General features: G+C 37.6%; 1 protein-coding gene across 1 annotated transcript; it reads left to right on the top strand.

Annotated features, from left to right (window-relative positions):
- The first annotated feature begins 579 nt into the window (after positions 1–579).
- Positions 580–7,681, top strand: LOC115693820 (DUF21 domain-containing protein At4g14240-like). Its single transcript, XM_030620882.2, has 14 exons — positions 580–852; positions 1,053–1,129; positions 1,552–1,635; positions 1,738–1,851; positions 3,286–3,369; positions 3,496–3,567; positions 4,169–4,236; positions 4,734–4,821; positions 4,910–4,983; positions 5,071–5,431; positions 5,514–5,560; positions 5,659–5,740; positions 6,967–7,048; positions 7,310–7,681. The coding sequence occupies exons 1-14, from the start codon at positions 612–614 to the stop codon at positions 7,336–7,338; spliced, it is 1,503 nt and encodes a 500-aa protein (XP_030476742.2). The 5' UTR covers positions 580–611; the 3' UTR covers positions 7,339–7,681.
- Positions 7,682–17,883: the final 10,202 nt, after the last annotated feature.

The following is a 17,883-nucleotide window of genomic DNA, read 5'->3' as shown; positions in this document are numbered from 1 at the left end:
GTTCAATGTGATCCTTGAACTTTATCCCAATATGTATTATTCTCCCCGAATTTTTAATGAAATTTTTAATTTATTCAATGTAATTCTTAAATTTTATTTTAATTCGATAAAATTTAACGATCATTTGTGTCATTTTCTATAAAATAAAAAAGCCCACATTTTGGATGTATGGAGAGAACAGGACAAGGCGATGGTGATTCACGTGATGACGCGGGGCGAGAAAATGATTCTCATTAGTAACAACGCCATTGGTTGGCAGATCCTCTCCCCAAACCCGTACAAGAACAACCGCGACCTCGGAACCAAACAACAGTTTCGCCCCACGAGATTCGCCCAGATCCCGCCACGTGTGCATCGCATCATCCCACGGGGCGTCGTACATCGTACCTCCCTCTTTCTCTCTCTCTGACTCTCTCCCCTGCGTCTCGAGCTCCGCCACCACCACCACGACATCACACCTCCCCCAGCACCTCTCTCTCTCCCGGAAATCTCCTGAATCGCCGTCGTCAGCATCGAAGTGTGACACGACCCACTTCGACACACGTCGAGTTCTGTAAGGCAGCAGCCGGAGAACCGCCGGAGGGGAGAGGCAGGGGAGGGGAGGGGAGGGGATGCATCTGATCAATGCGTTGATGGTGACCCGGATGGCGACCCGGGACGACCTCGGCGCCGCCCTGGGGGGCGACATCGCGTTCGGGTCGGTCTGGTTCTTCGTCTACGCTGGGATCTGCTGCTTCCTGGTCCTCTTCGCGGGCATAATGTCGGGCCTCACCCTCGGCCTCATGTCGCTCGGCCTCGTCGATCTCGAGATCCTCCGGCGCAGCGGCACCATCGCCGAGAAGAAGCAAGCTGGTGGGTCGTGCGGGGGTGTTTGTTCGTATGTTTGTGTGTTTGTGTGGGTGTGTGGTTGTTGCGTGTTTGTTTGTTCTCGATTGTTGATCTGGAATTTATGAGGACGGCGGCGATATGGGTTGACTTGGTGGACTTAGATCTTTCTTTCTTTTTTGTTTTTTTTAATGCTTACCCTTTGCATTTTCTTTGGGAAATTTCAGCTGCTATCTTGCCGGTGGTCCAGAAGCAACACCAGCTTCTTGTGACTTTACTTCTTTGCAATGCTATCTCAATGGAGGTAATGCATTGAGATCATTTCGTTGAGCTTGCGTGGTAAATTTATCTTCGACGAAAGTTGTTTTGGCCCGAGTTGGCGGCTTCTCATTTCGCATGGCTATGGCATGTGACTTTGCTGGGTCGATTCTGCGGACCCTGATTAGTAAATTGAACCTCACATTTCCGCTTGGCTTTGCGAAAGAGAGGGGTGTGGTCTCTCTGCTGGTCGATCGAGAGTTCGTTTGAACTGTGTGCAAATTACTATCTTTGGGGGCCTTCTGATGTTAATCTGGGTTTGAAAAGCATGTGCCTACATGTTGCCAGACAATGAGTGGCTTTAGGTTGAAAGGCTTGGGCTAGCAAACCTTTGCCACTAAAATTTCTGTCAGTTAATTGTTTGAATTGCTCATGACACCCTTGTTTTTTGACATTTGTAATCGGCAGGCCCTTCCCATATACTTGGATAAGCTTTTCAATCAGTATGTCGCAATTGTACTTTCTGTCACGTTCGTGCTAGCCTTCGGAGAGGTATGTGTTTCCCCTAATTTGTGTCACTATCGACATTCTTCTTTATCTCTTTCATGATTGGCTCAAAAGGATCTGACCCTCTTGTTTTATCTCGTGTGAAAGGTCATTCCACAAGCAATATGTACCCGATATGGACTTGCTGTTGGTGCCAATTTTGTGTGGCTTGTTCGGATTCTAATGATTATTTGCTATCCAATTGCATATCCTGTTGGAAAAGTAAGTAGTTACTGTCTTTTGGAGTATAGTCATTATAGAATCACTTTTGACATAAGTCTTACCGAAGCTTAAGCTGTTGCGCATGTAAATAGCTTGTTTGTGACAGAACTGACTCAATTGTCCAATTCATCGGACCATCACTGTAATCCTAAATCTGGTAGTGTGAGGTCCTAGTTTCTTCAAACTCCATGGTAAAGATACAGTGTCGGAATTGTAAATGTTAATTTTTAGACACGCAGGTCTAATACAATTTTAACGGATCTTCACTATACATAAATATGGTAAAATTCAGTATGAGAGTAGCAAATTACCTTATGCAATGGCCATGCTGGTGGTTGACTGATGGTGGAAGCAGTGATTACCGTGGTTGCCACTTGCCAGCAGTGTATATGGCGAGAGCTGCAGTACACTGGAGGAGGTGATAAGGAGTAAGAGGTGGTCCATGGTGTGATGGTTTTGGGAGGGGAGGATGGTATCTGTTACACGAGTTCTGGAAAATCTCTATAAAGTAGAAGTCATTGTAATTCAAATATGCATTTACTAAAGACCTGTTTTTATTTATTTCACTAAATACCTACGATTCTAGTATTTTCTAGTAGTTAACAAAAGAGCCTAGTCTAAACCTCATCATTTATTAGATCTTTATAATGCACTGACAAGTTGGTGGTTAATCTAAGGTCTGAAACCAGCTTCCAATAGGAAGTCACCGCAAACCTTAGAGCAAATGATTTCTCATTTTATTTTGTGATAGTTCTAATTTTAAGACATCATTCCTTCTCCGTCCTTTGAAGCATTTCATTTTTTGTTGCTACAATCAAGTAAAACTGGTTTGTAACTGAGACCTTTGACATCCTTTTCATTGGTTATTGTAGAAATAGAGAGATGATTGGCTTGTGAGCTGGTGGCCTACTTAATTGCTCAGTAGTGCCCAAAAGTTATGGGTAAACTTGCCTCATTTACGGGTATCTGCTCAATGGTTTTAGGTTGAAAGCACTCACGAGGCTAAAATGCTAAGACATGGAAAGGGCACAAAGAAAGAAAAACTGTAGTATGAAACAGTGAGACGTGACTTCTTGTTGGACTTAGGTTTTTAGACTGAAGCAGCTCAGTAGCTTCAAAGTATTTTCTGCAGCATGTTTAGTGCATGTGTATCATCTTCACAGATGTCTACGTCGAGATCCATTTTTCCCTTACTACTTCGGACAAATGTTTCACTTGACTGTACATTTATTTCATTGAGCAAGAATGTCAATCCTTGGACCTATGACTCTTAATAAAATCTTCTTCTATATGGAATTGTGTGGATGAGTGTAGGTAATGTACATTCATTTTCCATTTTGATGTTGGAAGAAAAATTTATCTCTTTTGGCCAAAGTTGGAGGGGAATATTTTAAATGATAATTTATAATCATAGTCATTGCGTTTCCTTTTCAGGTTCTAGACTGGGTGTTGGGTCATAATGAGGCCTTGTTTAGGCGTGCTCAATTAAAAGCTCTCGTCTCCATCCACGGTCAGGAGGTACACGAAAAGTTACACTGTTCCATAAGATTCTTGCATGCAAATGGGTTCAAGAAAGGAGTTGCATTTTGATCTTCCTCATGGTTTCTTTTTCATTTTCATGACTCGCGATTCTGTTCTTTGAAGGCTGGGAAAGGAGGTGAACTCACACGTGATGAGACCACGATCATTAGTGGAGCCCTAGATTTGACTGAGAAGGTTTGGAGCTACTAAATCTGAATATCTTATTTGCTTCTTCATGTAAATCTGAAATTCTTGCTTGGCTAGATTATTTCTTTATCTCCCCCGTTGTGTGAGCATCTCTGTCTGTACTACAGCAGCTAAAATTGCAGAACTTGCGTCATCTTTCTGATATTTAATTGATTATGCAAAGCTTGCGAATGTTGTGTGAGCTTGTGTTTGCATTGGTCAGTTATCTATTAGTGCAAGTATGCATGATCCTGTCCTCAGTATAAACAGCAATTGGTTTGCATAGTTTCTACTCTGATATATGATGATGTTTTCAGTTTCAAGAAGATATCAGCATCAACTTATTTCCATTTCCCTATCCGCTATAAGTCTGGTCACCATGGTACTATTACTTTTTTGGCTGATAATCTAACACTCTGTTTTTTATTGCGGTCCAGAACTTTCCATCGAAGAAGTTTCCTCGTATTAAATGAGATATTTCTAGGTCATTGCAGTGAGAGAAATTGATATACTCAAAATTTCTCTGTGTAGTCAGAATTTGATGTGAAGATAGACATAGTATTATTGAAGTAAGATTGCTATACCAATTGCTATGGTTTCCTCTTGACAGACTGCGGAGGAGGCGATGACACCCATTGAATCTACCTTTTCTTTAGATGTTAATTCCAAACTGGACTGGTAAGTTACTAAGATACTCAGGAGATTTGTTTTAGTCTGAGCCCTCTACGCATTCTTTCCAGGGTCATATATGATAGAATGAATCATAACTTATTCCGATTATTCTGAGATCTCTACATAAGTAAGTCGTTCTCTAAGTCACATCTCATTGAGAAGATGATATAATAACAAAGAAAGCAGATATATTGAAAGCTTACATAAAGTTTCTTGGGTGGACTTGTATCATTAGCTGTTCACTTGCTATGGGGCTCTGAAGAATTTTTTCATCGTGTTTAGTTAAACTATGTCTAACAAGCAGCAACTTTGTTGTAGCTGGCTATTTCCCATTGTTTTATAGCTGATTATGCATTCTTCCTTTTTTCTTTTTTTATCTTGAAATGTCGATCCAACAACCTGGGTACCTTTGAGAATAATTTTTGTCGACCTGGTTGTGATCCATTTAAGAAAATCTTAGGAACATATAGACTAGATCTGACATTTACAACATAATTGTTTAGGGAAGCAATGGGAAAGATTCTTGCTCGTGGTCATAGCCGAGTTCCTGTCTATTCTGGGAATCCCAAAAATATCATCGGTCTTCTTCTGGTATTTCTCAAAATCAAAATGCTCACTATATCTCTATTCTTTGTAACATGGTTCCTTGATTTGTGTTCTGTGTCCCTCTCTCTCTCAGGTGAAAAGCCTTCTCACGGTTAGACCAGAAACAGAGACCCCTGTCAGTGCAGTTTCGATCAGAAGAATTCCGCGGTGTGCTTATTGATATTTTATAATAAGTAGCCATTCCTTTAATTATAAGAATATGGCATGAGGTTTAAGCTGGATGTTTTTGCCCAGGGTTCCAGCAGATATGCCCTTGTATGACATACTGAATGAGTTTCAAAAGGGTAGCAGTCATATGGCAGCTGTAGTGAAGGCCAAAGGGAAATCTAAGAATCTTCCATCAATGCCGGATGCAGACAAACTGGAAGAAAACAAAGTCACTGTGGGAGATTCCCAGTTGACTACTCCCTTGCTTGTTAAACAAGATGAAAAAGCTGATGTTGTTGTTGACATTGAGAAGGCAAGACCAGTCAATGTAAGTAAACAACCTAATGATGCCTCGACGAATGGCTTGCCTCATTCATCGGAAGATATTGAGGATGGAGAGGTTATTGGCATCATCACTCTCGAAGATGTATTTGAAGAACTTCTTCAGGTTTACTTTGTTGCCTCATCAATCATCTGCATAATTTTCTTTTTGATGACTATAATTTGAGAATTTACTTGACCAAGTGCAGGAAGAGATTGTTGATGAAACTGATGAATATGTTGATGTCCACAAAAGGTATTGCAAGAATCAGATGCTGCATGTTTGGTTTATGTAATGCCATTTGATTCATTATACAATGACAATGGCCGTCTCTCTCTGAACTCTTTTGGCAGAATCCGAGTGGCTGCAGCTGCAGCTGCATCGTCAGTTGCACGGGCTCCATCACTTCGGAGACTGACCACCCATAAAGGAGCTGTAAGTTGATTATTCTGTTTTCAAACCACATATATTAAACTGAACTTAAAAAGAGTTCTTAAAATTAGGCTTTGGTTATAATCGTTCGCTCAAGACCAAGTAGTGAAATGCCAGAGCTTTATTCGAACTTGTCAAGGATGTAGGAGATAAACAAAGATACCAGGATTTGGGTGATTCATGAAACTACATTCTTGAAAACGAGTCATCTACCTCTATTTAGGACCGTTAAAAACCGAAAACTCTTTGCTCATCTGACTTTTCTCATTCAGACATTAGTAGCTCGGCATGCTGTTAGAAGTTAGTAGTGAGAAAACCTACGTGCACTTATTTTTTCCATCGTTTTTACTAAACTTAGTTGTCAAGTTGGCACATTATTTGTATTTAGGAGCAAAGTGCAACACATTTATACTAAACTTAACAGGATGTGAAAAAATAATGTTGTGGTTTTGATAAGTCTGAAAATTTAAGGTCGTAAAACATCACGTAAATTGTTGGGATAAAACTATGATAACCTGTCATGATTGGCGGGGATGAAATGAGATTATACTTCGGAATGTCAGCTTTGTGTAAGTGTGTGTGGAACCCGCTGCTACCAGGGTCAATCTTCTTCCCTCTATTTCTCCTCCTCCCCATACCCTAACCTGAAATAGCCTGGAAAAGAAGAGAATTTAAAGCAAAAGTCATTGATAATATTCCCTTCTCTGCGGTAAGGCATCATTTTAATGCTGAGAGACAGCACTTAATGAAGGGGTCTCAACTCTCTAAGTATAATGTGGATGGCAGTAAGAAGCTGGAATAAAGTATTTGAGGTGAATTATATGATAACCAAAAATGGTGAAATCATCACTGTCTCGAGAAGAAGAATTTTGACAGCAGAAACAGCAATTATCATCTACTCGCCACAATAGGATATGTAAATGGGGGAAAATGAATGGGAAAATTTTCACTTGAAGATGTCACTAGGAGTTGTTCAAGTATATTGACTTGGGCCTGATGAAATGACAGTGGACTCAACCACAAACTGCTTAAAAAAGTCGTTTATTGAATATTATTTTGTTATCCATGCTGACTTCAGATAGATATGACCCCAACTTTGTACTCTTGCTTGGATGCTTCTAGCTCAATTTGCTTGGCCATAATAGGCAATTCTGTTATTATGGCCCACATGAGCAAATGAATTGGCTTAGTCACCAGCGCCTAAGAATCTGCTTTCACGTGGTTCACAGGGAGGTCAAACCAAGCACGGGCAGGTCCCAAGAAAAACTGCTGAGGATGATCCCGGTTCTGCTAGGTCAACAGGTACTCCAGGTGAGCCTCTGTAGGAGCATAGATGGTACCATACCAACAAAGACATCTGCATCATAGTATGATGATTCCAAACTGAGGTTTTTGATGCTAATGTCCCAATAAATTAGTGCAACTTGATATGTTGTCTTTGCTGCAAATTTTGATGATGAGAAATAGGGAGATTTGTCATATAATGAACGAATGACCATATTGAGAAATGGCTAATTTATCTGGTCAAATAATATGTCTATACTTGAATGAGCTTTAATGTCTCTTTGTTAGGTTTGCAAACCCCTGGGGCCTCGGCTTGAAGTTTTGGCGAGACAAACATCTGGTAAATGCTTCCATGAGATGTGGGAGTTAAAATTGAAGGATTATGAAGAATATGCAATTATATAGCGAACGGCTTTAACTCGAACTATCTTCCTGCCAGAGTAATTACTATATCCCGTGGAGCGGAGAGACGCAGTCATGAAGTTGATAATGCCTAGCATATGTCCAGATGTTGAGTTGTCTGATGCAATTTTGTTTGACTGGGGCTCATGTTCATCGTCGCCATATAATTATATTATTTTGTTTCCGAGAACAGAGGAAAACAATATGAGTTTCATCAGTCAAGAATAAAGATAGTTTTGACCCTGATTAAATGCACAATTTTTCATTAGTAGAATATCCAATGATTGTGTCCCCCTTGTGGACCGAAACGGTACAGTGTGCACTGAATTTCTTTGTAGCGGGCGATGTCAAGGTGGTTTTTACTTTGGTCAACTCCACAAGAGGCAAGAAAGTCTGCTTGCAGTCATGGAAGTTGTCTAGGCTCTTGTGTACTTTTTGGGTCTAGAAATCAGCCCTAAAACCTATCATGAAAGTCCAATTAAGTCCTCAAGCTTTCAAAAAAGGACAATCAAGTTCTAAAACTTGTCAAAGTAGTACAATCAAGTCTTTCTATAAACTTAATCCAACTTGACAAACGGAAAGCGCTAATAAGTTTTTAAGACTTGATTGTACAAACTTGACAAGTTGTAGGACTTGATTGTACTTTTTGAAAGTTTTATGGCTCAATTGCAATTTTGTAATAAGTTTTAGGACTTGTTTACAGTTTTTAAAAATTTTAGGACTTAATTGGACTTTCGTGACAAGTTTTATGACTTCTAGTACATTTATCCCAAATCGTTTCAATATGTGGGGAGAATATACAAGCCATATTCTTTATTCAACCAGGTGAGTGGATATGAATTAATTTTAGTCGTTTTTCAACTGAACAAACAAGATTTCTTTTGGATAGACACCATTTACCTCAGATGAAAAATAGCATATGCAAAGAACGGAAAATTAATATCTTGTTGCTAATAACCTACTTTTCATTTGACATGGCATAAAGAAACCTCCCTTTATAAGGTAATGGCCATTGCTTTCCCTTGTTGTAAGTTTGATAATAGTCAAAACTACTTAGAAGAGATTGAATTCACATAGCTTAAGTTTAATATATGTATAATCTCGCAACATGCCTTTCTTAAAAAAAAGTAATGTCATCAATTTCGAAAGTTGGCCTTGATTAAATGATTATCATTTGTATCAAGCACCTTACATGAATTCAGTGCAAGTACAATCCATACGGTGCTGTGTTTGTAATCTCATGTCCAACTCAATTTTGTTTTCGTATCACAGTGGAAATCATCACTTCTGATTTATGTTAATGAACACGAATTATTTTTCTTTCCTTTAAAAAAAAAAATGATGAGCATTATTCTAAAGTTGGCTAGGTTTAGTGTTGATTATGTCATTTTCTCATGTGGCCTATTCTAAATTATCTCGAACTTGTATGGTTCAAGATCTTACATGAGTGATTATGCGCTATGTGATGCTTAGCAGATGCACATGTAAGTTATATTAGAGAAGTCTCATATCGGAGAATTGGTGTGGTGTTGAGTAGTTGGCTCATAACTTATTAGTTTAAGCTTCCGAGTGAAGTTGGAATATGTTGACGGGCGCAGACTTGGGCTTCCTCTTGATGATCTCCCCAAGTGATAATATCGAACTTCTACTTCATGCTCCGAACAAATGGTAATCAATTTGTTCCAATGTTTTATGAATATCTTAAGGAAGGAATATGGTGACTAAACTGGTTGTCAGGTGGTGGGTGTTGTGGTGTAGCTGCGAGGGCCCGACGATAGACTTCATAGTTCGATCTGAAGAAAAAGACTAGAGATGAAAATTGGTGGGAGATTCAAGTTGAGATATTTTGATGCAGAAGGATACTTGAATTAAGGGGAGCGGAAATTCAAGTTGAGATTTCTTGATGCAGAAGAATACCTGAATTAAGGAGAGCAAACCTAACACTGAGTTCACACTTGAAAATGAGATTGTTGATATGTCAGTTGTGTTAGAGAAGTCCCATATCGGAGGATTGGTATTGTATGGAGCAGTTCATAACTAATTGATTTAAGCTTTTGAGTGAAGGTAAGTCCAACGAGCTCGGCTTTGGGCTCCTTCTTGGCGATTGTCCCAAATGATGGAATTGGGCTTCTACTTGCGCGCTCTCAACGAGTCGAGAGAGGGTGATCTGTACAATGAGCATACATCCCACTTTTGAGCCTAGAGATGTCCCCAACACATACTTCGATGACCCTAGAGCGATCCTACACCAACTGCTAATGAGATCACTAAATGTACAAATGCAAACATGAATTAAGATGATATAAAGATACGGAATAAAATGATTATATGAGTATGAACTATTTACTTCTCCGAATGGTCATGTCAAAACGGAATTATATCCACATAAAAACACGATTTAAAAATCCTAGACCTAAATCGATAAACAAATAATTCTAAACCGGAAGGGAAAACGCCTAATCGAAGTCTCACTTGAGAAGGAGTTACATAATGACACTGAATCTCTGATAGGTTTGACTGGTCTTTGTGACATATACCGACAAAAAGGCAAGTAATCGCCACTAGGCTCCCATCACAAGGTAATTTGAAACACGAAAGTTTAGAACTGAATTGCTCATCTCACTGGGATGAGAGCAGCATTCCGGAACGTCGAGAACATGTCCATGAATTTCACCTTCCACAGTCCCCTCTCCTTTCTTCTGGATTACCTTTTTTTGGCTACTGCTCGACTATGTTTGCTGCTTTTCTACATCTCTGAATGGCCCAGAGTGTGTGTATTCCCCTTTAGGAAGCTGATTGGTGCTTCTTCTAGTGGCCCAAAATAGACCCCATGTATCATGAAGAATTCATGGGCAATCAGGACTCGGTGGGAGTCCGTGGATCAAAGAGAGAGAGAGACCTTCACTTTTGTCCTTTTTGAACATCCATTTTCACAAGAAATGAAGGAGATCCGGCTGCTGTCCTAGAATTTCAAAAGGATTGTGAATGCCAATTCATATGCTCTCCCCCTCTCTCCCGTCATTTCCATCTCCTTCTCCTGGTCTAAGTTAAATTCATTTCCAAACCTAGCTCCAGTTTTGTGATTGCTTTCCATTGGGCTGAGCTTCGTGGGTTTGAGTCACATGCCGGGCTGTTCGCGGAAAACTATGTTGATGTTTGATGCGGGCATGTCATTCTTGAGCAAAAGACGTCCCTAGTTTCTAAGTTGGGGGAAAATGCAGTGACAGATGAGATTATGGGAATATGCAGTATAGATGTTTCAACATTGCCGGCGGGATTCGACCCCTATTTTCATTCCTACTAGTTTAGATTCCCAATCGACTTAAGAAATGATTGGTGACGACTTGCAGAGCGATTTTAGATTTGAATCATAGCAGCATACTCTGACCTAGGGAAGGGAAGACTCTAGGCCATAGACCATGGGATGGATTTTTATAATTTACATTATATTGCTCGTCTTTTAATTTGACTTTGTTCATTCGAAAGCAAAAGTTATAATTTTCGGAAACCTTGACTATCTATTGACTAATTGAATGCTAGGCAAACAAATCGGATGACATTTGCGATTGGTATACCATTGTGAATTGATCCGAAAGAGAAATTGTTAATATCTTACGAAATATCGCATATTTTTTTTTAAAAAGAACAAATCTTAGCTGGAAGTTCTTTTGTATGTGTATTTTGGAAAATGCGTCAGGTAATCTCATTTTAATTGCCTGTTTGTTTACACTTAAATAGAAGCAATAATTAAATATTTTTATATATAATTTTAAAATTTAATTTTTTAAAAAAAAATTTTTTATTAATAAATTTTTATTTTTTTAATTTTTAAAAAATTTTAATTTTTTTAATTTAAAAAAAAAAAAATAATAAATATTAAAAAATTTAAATTAAAAAAAAAAAAAAAATAAAAAAAAAAATAAAAGTGTTTTTTTTTTTTTTTTTTTTTTGAAAAATTAAATTTAAAAAAAAAATTTTTTCATTTTCCAACTTTTTTTTATATATTTAAAATTAAAAAAAAATGTTTTAATTTTTTTAAAAAAATTAAAATTTAAATTTAAAAATAAATTTTGAATTATTATTATAAGGGGGTTTTTGTGTGAGGCCCCAAATAAAAAACTAAAAAATATACAAAACCAAACCAAAACAAAATTAAGATTAGGAAATTTTGATGGGAAAGGGGGCTTGGGTTTTGGGGCGGGGGCCGGGGGGGGGTTTTGCCGAACCCTGGGGCTTGAAAAAGGGCCCAAAGAAAAAATTTAGAGTACATTACCAAGACCCAAAAAAAAACACATAAAATTAAAAGATTAATAAGAGTCGTAAATATAGAGATTTGAGTCCAAAGTTGGGAACTTGGAACCCGAAGTAAAAAAAAAGAAGTTTGGGGGGGTCGGCTTAGCGGGAAGTTGGCGTGCCAGGTTGGAAAGTTTAATAAATAGTAAATAAAGTCAAGCAAAAAAAAATTGTATTGAAGGGTTGAATTTAATTTTTTATATAAAAATTTTTTTTTTTATAAAAATAAAATTTATATTTTTTTTTCAATTAAAATTTAATTGTTGAGAAAGAAAAGTGAATTATTTTACTAATTGAAAATGTGGATTAAAAAATTATGTGTCTTCGATGTTAATTATCATACTCAGACAATGATAATACATTTCCCTCGGGTCCAAAGGTCATGTGCCAACACCATAGATTGGATTGCCTACTATTATCTCTCTAGTTTATCCATTAAGGACTTTCAGGGTGAAAGAACGAAGAAGCAGAAAGAGGAGAAAAATGAAAAAGACAAGCCAAGTTCTCCCCTCAGTTTGCCGTACAACGCCTCTCTTCAACCGCTCAAAGGGAACAACTGTAATTTTACTAATGAATCACTCAATCTGAATAGCCTCTCTTCTTCTTCTTCTTCTTCTCCTCTCACAAAAATTTCGAAAATTCTCATTTTTCCATTCAGAATGTTCATTCTCTAGCTTTCTTCTCTTCCGAATCATAGCCCAAAGGTTGCCCAACATCTCTCTGCTCGCCAAACCCTTCTCAGTCATGATCAGAAGGTAGAGAAACGAAAGGTTAATATAAAGTTAAAAGCCAAAGCCATAATCGATCTTACATAGAAGATGGTTTCCCATAATGTTAATTTCACAAAAGGAAACTAATAATCCCTTGCTTTAAATGGGGTTTAATTATATTAGTTCTCACAAATTTTCACAATGGGTATATGAGTAAAACTTGGGATGGAGATTAAAGAATGTCACAGAATTGAGATGTACATTTCTCTACATGATTTTTTTGCCAAGATTAAGCAACTCATCTATCTGAAGCCACAAGAGGTAGAATTGGAAAGTTAGAATGTTAATCAGGGTCTTACCACAGAGAATTTGAATATGGATTGGAACCTTCCAATAGTTAGTGCTAATTTCTCTGCAATATATGCCAACTTGTTAAAATTGCACTTGGGCATGGGTGTGTTCGATAAATAGACCATGAGATTTGAAAAGCTGGACTTTAAAAATATAAGCTGAAAGCTGGAGACAACTCATTCACCTCTCTTTTTTAAACTATTACTATAAGGGAGAATATCTAGTAGTGCTAACAGCAATAAGAATGCAGAGTGTTTGGGTTAGATAGACCTTAGAATAGCCCGTTTTATCCGGTAAAATAGAAAGTTATCAGCACCAGAAACGGCCACAGTCCCAAACTCGCTGACCTAGGGAACAAATAAAGCACAAACTACACAAGCAGAAAGGAGAGAATTGTATGATAATCCTGTTGAGACCACAATGGCATGATAATACATGTGAAGATCAATGCTTGCATTCTTATTTGATTATTCAGCTCAGCACTTATATTTCTTTTGGAAGATGTCAAAATTTTCAGAAAGGCAAGATTGAGACTAGGCAAGTCAAGTGCTTCCTCTTCTGCTATATAAATGGATGTGCTTCAGCATTCATAATGAACAATATTTTCATCTGCAAACTGATGGCTTATGTATGTGAATGCTAATTCAATCTCTTACACTTGGCTTGCATAATTACACTTCTTTGGTTTATTTCTCTCATGCCTCTAAACAAGATATGGCTTTTGCAAGCCATCAAACAAGATGAAAGATGCTAGAGTATTGAGCATCATCATCTCTTTTTGTGAAAAATATGAAAGCTCGATTGGGACTCTGTAGATGTCCAGTTGCTCCAAGTTAATGCTTGTCGTCACGAACAATTCAATAACAAGACTTTTATTCCTATGCTAGGACAATATAAAGATCAAACAGAGGTCCATCAATCATTTTTTTTTCATAATATGGAGACATTGTTTGAATTGTACCACAATCAGTATGTGGAATTTCCTCCCTCGAGCAGTCGCCCAGTAAGGAATCAGTAAAGGACAGACGCCAGTGCACAGACTGGCACTCTTCCTGTCAACTAACCGCGATGGCCTGGCACACAAACTAATTTTTACATATTTCCCTGGTAAGCCAGTGAAATTTTCAAATGTCATAATTCTGTCATTTTTTTCTATAGCCATATGTATTGGAACAGGCTTTAAACATGGAAAGATCAAACTCTGTATTATAAACATTTTATACAAAATTAAGGCTGCTGTTTCGGTTAGTTTTAGATACCTCTAAACAAAAACATAATGATGCAACCTGGTTTATTTCATTCAAAATCAGTGAAACTTCACATCTCTGCTCGGACAAGTACAAACAAGAATGACTATTTGTCATAAAAGCGAAAATCCGATAAGAGCCGTGTGGATTACATTTAGTATGTTATGATCCCGTAATTGTAGTCCTTAGGTTAATAACAATGTAAATGCTTATACAGAATATCATTTCTCCCCAAATTACAATTTACAACTAAATTTAAAATTTGTCGTGGAACTTGATATGACACTAAAACCTTCATCATATTCAAATGCAAAGACTATATCACATAGAGAATGATTAGAATAGTCTGCATCAAGCTTGAACAATTTCAGCCCCAGCCAAAGAATCATATGCCAAACTCCTTATGAGAAACATCATGGGACTTCCTCATACACTTTCTGAGCACTTTCCGTTTTTTGTTCTCCACATTGTTCTTGTAGCTTTATGTTTATTCTGCTATTCTCATTTTCTCTTTTCCATTAGGGTATTCCTAAAAATTGCTCTTCGGTAAAAATAACATCACCACCCAACGGCTATGTGCAAGTCACCATGTGCACAATTGCAAGATGTATGCAAGATAAAAGACATTCACAATCCCTCATTAATTCCAAGTTTCTATATCGATTTTTCGATTAGTGCTACCAAACAAAATGGGCAAGATTGCATAAGGGACAGAGAATTTGGATAAATGCAGGATACGGTTAGCATGATGAAATAGAAGGGATGATAACATGAGCATCTAGAAACGAGAGGACGCCTGAGGCTAAATCTTCCTGGAGCAAAATTGTGAAGAGCCGCCTTCGGCATGAAATCAACATGCAGACTGTGATCATCAAGTAAACTGAACTGTATTTCACATCGCCAATTCTCTATAATATCTAATCTCTCCCTTTGGTACGTGTTTAAAAGGGAATCTGATTAGTTTTAGTCTGTATCTCATAGCATAGAGATAGCAAACAGTTGCATTTAACTTCTTGCATCTGCTTGATACTGCAATTTGACATATTAATGCACTTTCGCCCGATTATTTAAAATCTCCATTCTCCTATATCATTTATTTATCCTATCAAGATAGATGCTTCCGAAGCACCTATAACAATGTGAATATAGAATGTTATCAGGGAACCTTCCGCTAAGGCCGGCTTCCTAGCTATATTTAATGACAGTGAGAAAATAAGAAATGAAAGAAGAATCAACTTTCAACAAAGAGTATGCTAACCTCAAGTAATAGCTGGATGTTTTCTGCTAAATTCGCCTACGGAAGAAAACAAAAAAGGAGATTCTGCGGGGTCTTTCAACCTACGTAACCTTCAGTTGTATGTTGAACTCTCGTGGCAACATCGACCGTCTTACCCAGTGAAAACAAGAAGAAAATGAAGAGCACGAGAACAAGAACAGCATATTAATCATGGGGCGGTGGCTCGACACTCCTTCTTCCTTTGCATATTCCCAATTACATTGCACGTGTTTAAAGTGTTAGAAAGGATTCTTCTTCTCTTTCTTCCTTCCTTATTATTGTCCTTTTGGTTCAAATAAGTGGCAGAAGAATCTTCCAAGACTTCCCTTTTCTAAGAAGGACGGCTCTAAGGCAGGAAGAAACTTCTTCTAACTGTTATTTCAGTTGTCAACAAGGAAAAGAAAGATAAATTGCTTAAACAGTAGAAATAAATAGTTTATACCCGAACTTCATCCTCAAAAGTCCTGAAACAACGAAAATATGGTGTCAGCATCATGCACCACGTTAGCAGCTGGCGAGGCATATGACTACCAATCACAGTTTGACGCTCATGCCTAGTCGCTAATCGTTAACCCCACCACACAATGCCAGCATCGAGACATGGTGCATGATGCTCACTGAATACGGGCCTCGGCAACGCCCGAATTTTCGAAGATAGTGTGCAACATACTACTGCTTCCGCAAAAGATAATCGACTAATGTACAGCCAGCTAATACGTACAAGACAATCCCTATAAAGCCAGTCACATTCGAATTAGCTTTTCTTTTCGGGCGGAAAAACAGAGCAAAATTAAAATGAGCACAGAACAAGTATCTAAATCGCACGTGAACAGAGCTGCATTGCCTCATTAGGGTTGAAGGGTGAAGCAAATGCCTAAAAAAAACAACTTCGGGTGATGAATACAATCCGTCTTCTACGGGCCGAATTGTGGCTGATCCTCTGTCTAGCTATTAGATTGAAAATCGCGATCGAATCAGAACACCATTGCCAAACGATTCCTAAGCTTTTCTCACTACTTGTCCTTCAGTGTCTGGCAATACTGTGGAATCAAAAAATTTGCTCCTGACACCACAAAGAGTAGTAGGCACTCACCGACGGACACTGTTATTGAGACGCCGGCAACAGCCTAGGGACGGCGGAGAGTCGCCATCTTTGATCACGGCGACGGCGACGGCGACGCCGAGGTAGGAGGTGATCGAGCTCCCGGATCGGCGGGTATGTCTGAGTTCTGAATTCTCGAGAAGCTTGTTGCAGAAAGAACGAACTTGCCTCGACGAGATAGATTACGCGCCATTTTGGCTAAGTGTTATTTATTTATTTTCTTCCATTTAGATTTATTTAGATTATTTAGATTTATCTCTTATGAAATAGTTGTTACATGAAATAGGGATAAGTGTATTAAAAGTCCTGAAACTTATCATGGAAGTGCAATTGAGTTATAAAACTTTCAAAAAAATGCAATTAAGTCCTGAAACTTGTCACAAAGTGCATCTAAGTCCTAATACTTTCAAAAAATGCAATTGAATCCTAAAACTTGTTAAATTGATCCAAACAAATCCTTCGTTGATTGCACTTTCTAAAATTTTTAGGATTGTAACAAGTTTTAGGACTTGATTGCATTTTTTGATAATTTTAAAACTCAATTGTACTTTCGTGATAAGTTTTAGAACTTCTAGTGCACTATCCCCCAACGAAATATGTTCTCATTATGCTATTATGGAAATAGTATATTCTCGGGCATTTGTCATGTGTTTCAGTTGGAAGTAGAAATTGGGGCATGCTTCCTAAAAAAAGTTTATAGTTTTCAATTAAAACTAAAAAATAATTTTTTTTGCTCGGTTACCAAAAATAAATTACTTATCACGATTTTGTAATTTGCATTGAGACCTTTAGAATTTGCCTTGCATTATCAGAAAAGTACCACGTTAGTGTTGACATGTGTATCTTCATAAAGTTTGCCACATCATCCATCATTAATATGTTATGATAATAAATGTCATGGGCTTATTGTCATGTCATTGCACAATTTGTCAGATTATCTCGTCGCATGATCATATCCTTGTCTTTACTAGTGATAGAGATAAGACTTAGGCTTAAAGTAAATTTCGTAACAAAATTTACTTATATTTCAAATGAAAAAAAAAATCAAATTTGACTTAAACATTTAGTTCACTTTTGTTTATTAATGAGCGCATTCTGCAACACCAGCCAAAAATAAATAAATTTAAATAAAAAGAACAAAGGTGTTCATTAGGAAAGATGCTCAATTTCTCTTAATTTGAAAAGTAAACGATAATTTTATTTGAGATGATTTGGTTTTTCATATGCTTCCAATTTTCCATGGGAGACAAAAAGGCTAAATAGTACTAATAAAATTCATTAATCACCACCGATTTACCCTTTTATTAGGAGATAATTATCCAAAAACCCTAAAGTCTATTGTACGTAGCTAAATCAGTTTTAAATAAACAGAACAGTGTCAATTTAGTCCTAAATATTTTTACAATTTGCCAATTTAGTCCTAAATATTTGACAATTTGCCAACTTAGTCTTTCCCGGGCCAATTTTGATATGAAATTGCT

Source organism: Syzygium oleosum, unplaced genomic scaffold, assembly GCF_021117445.2.
Source record: "Syzygium oleosum isolate NSW1041296 unplaced genomic scaffold, Sole_v2.1 Sole_v2.38, whole genome shotgun sequence".
Lineage (NCBI taxonomy): Eukaryota > Viridiplantae > Streptophyta > Magnoliopsida > Myrtales > Myrtaceae > Syzygium > Syzygium oleosum.
The sequence above is the reverse complement of the archived record's forward strand: the minus strand, read 5'-3'. Positions and strand labels throughout refer to the sequence as shown.

Excerpts from the sequence above, each read along its gene's own strand:
- LOC115693820 (XM_030620882.2), top strand. The coding sequence starts at position 612 with ATGCATCTGATCAATGCGTTGATGGTGACCCGGATGGCGACCCGGGAC. Across the intron at positions 853-1,052 it reads CGCCGAGAAGAAGCAAGCTG|CTGCTATCTTGCCGGTGGTC; the intron begins GTGGGTCGTGCG and ends GGGAAATTTCAG. Across the intron at positions 5,561-5,658 it reads TATGTTGATGTCCACAAAAG|AATCCGAGTGGCTGCAGCTG; the intron begins GTATTGCAAGAA and ends CTCTTTTGGCAG.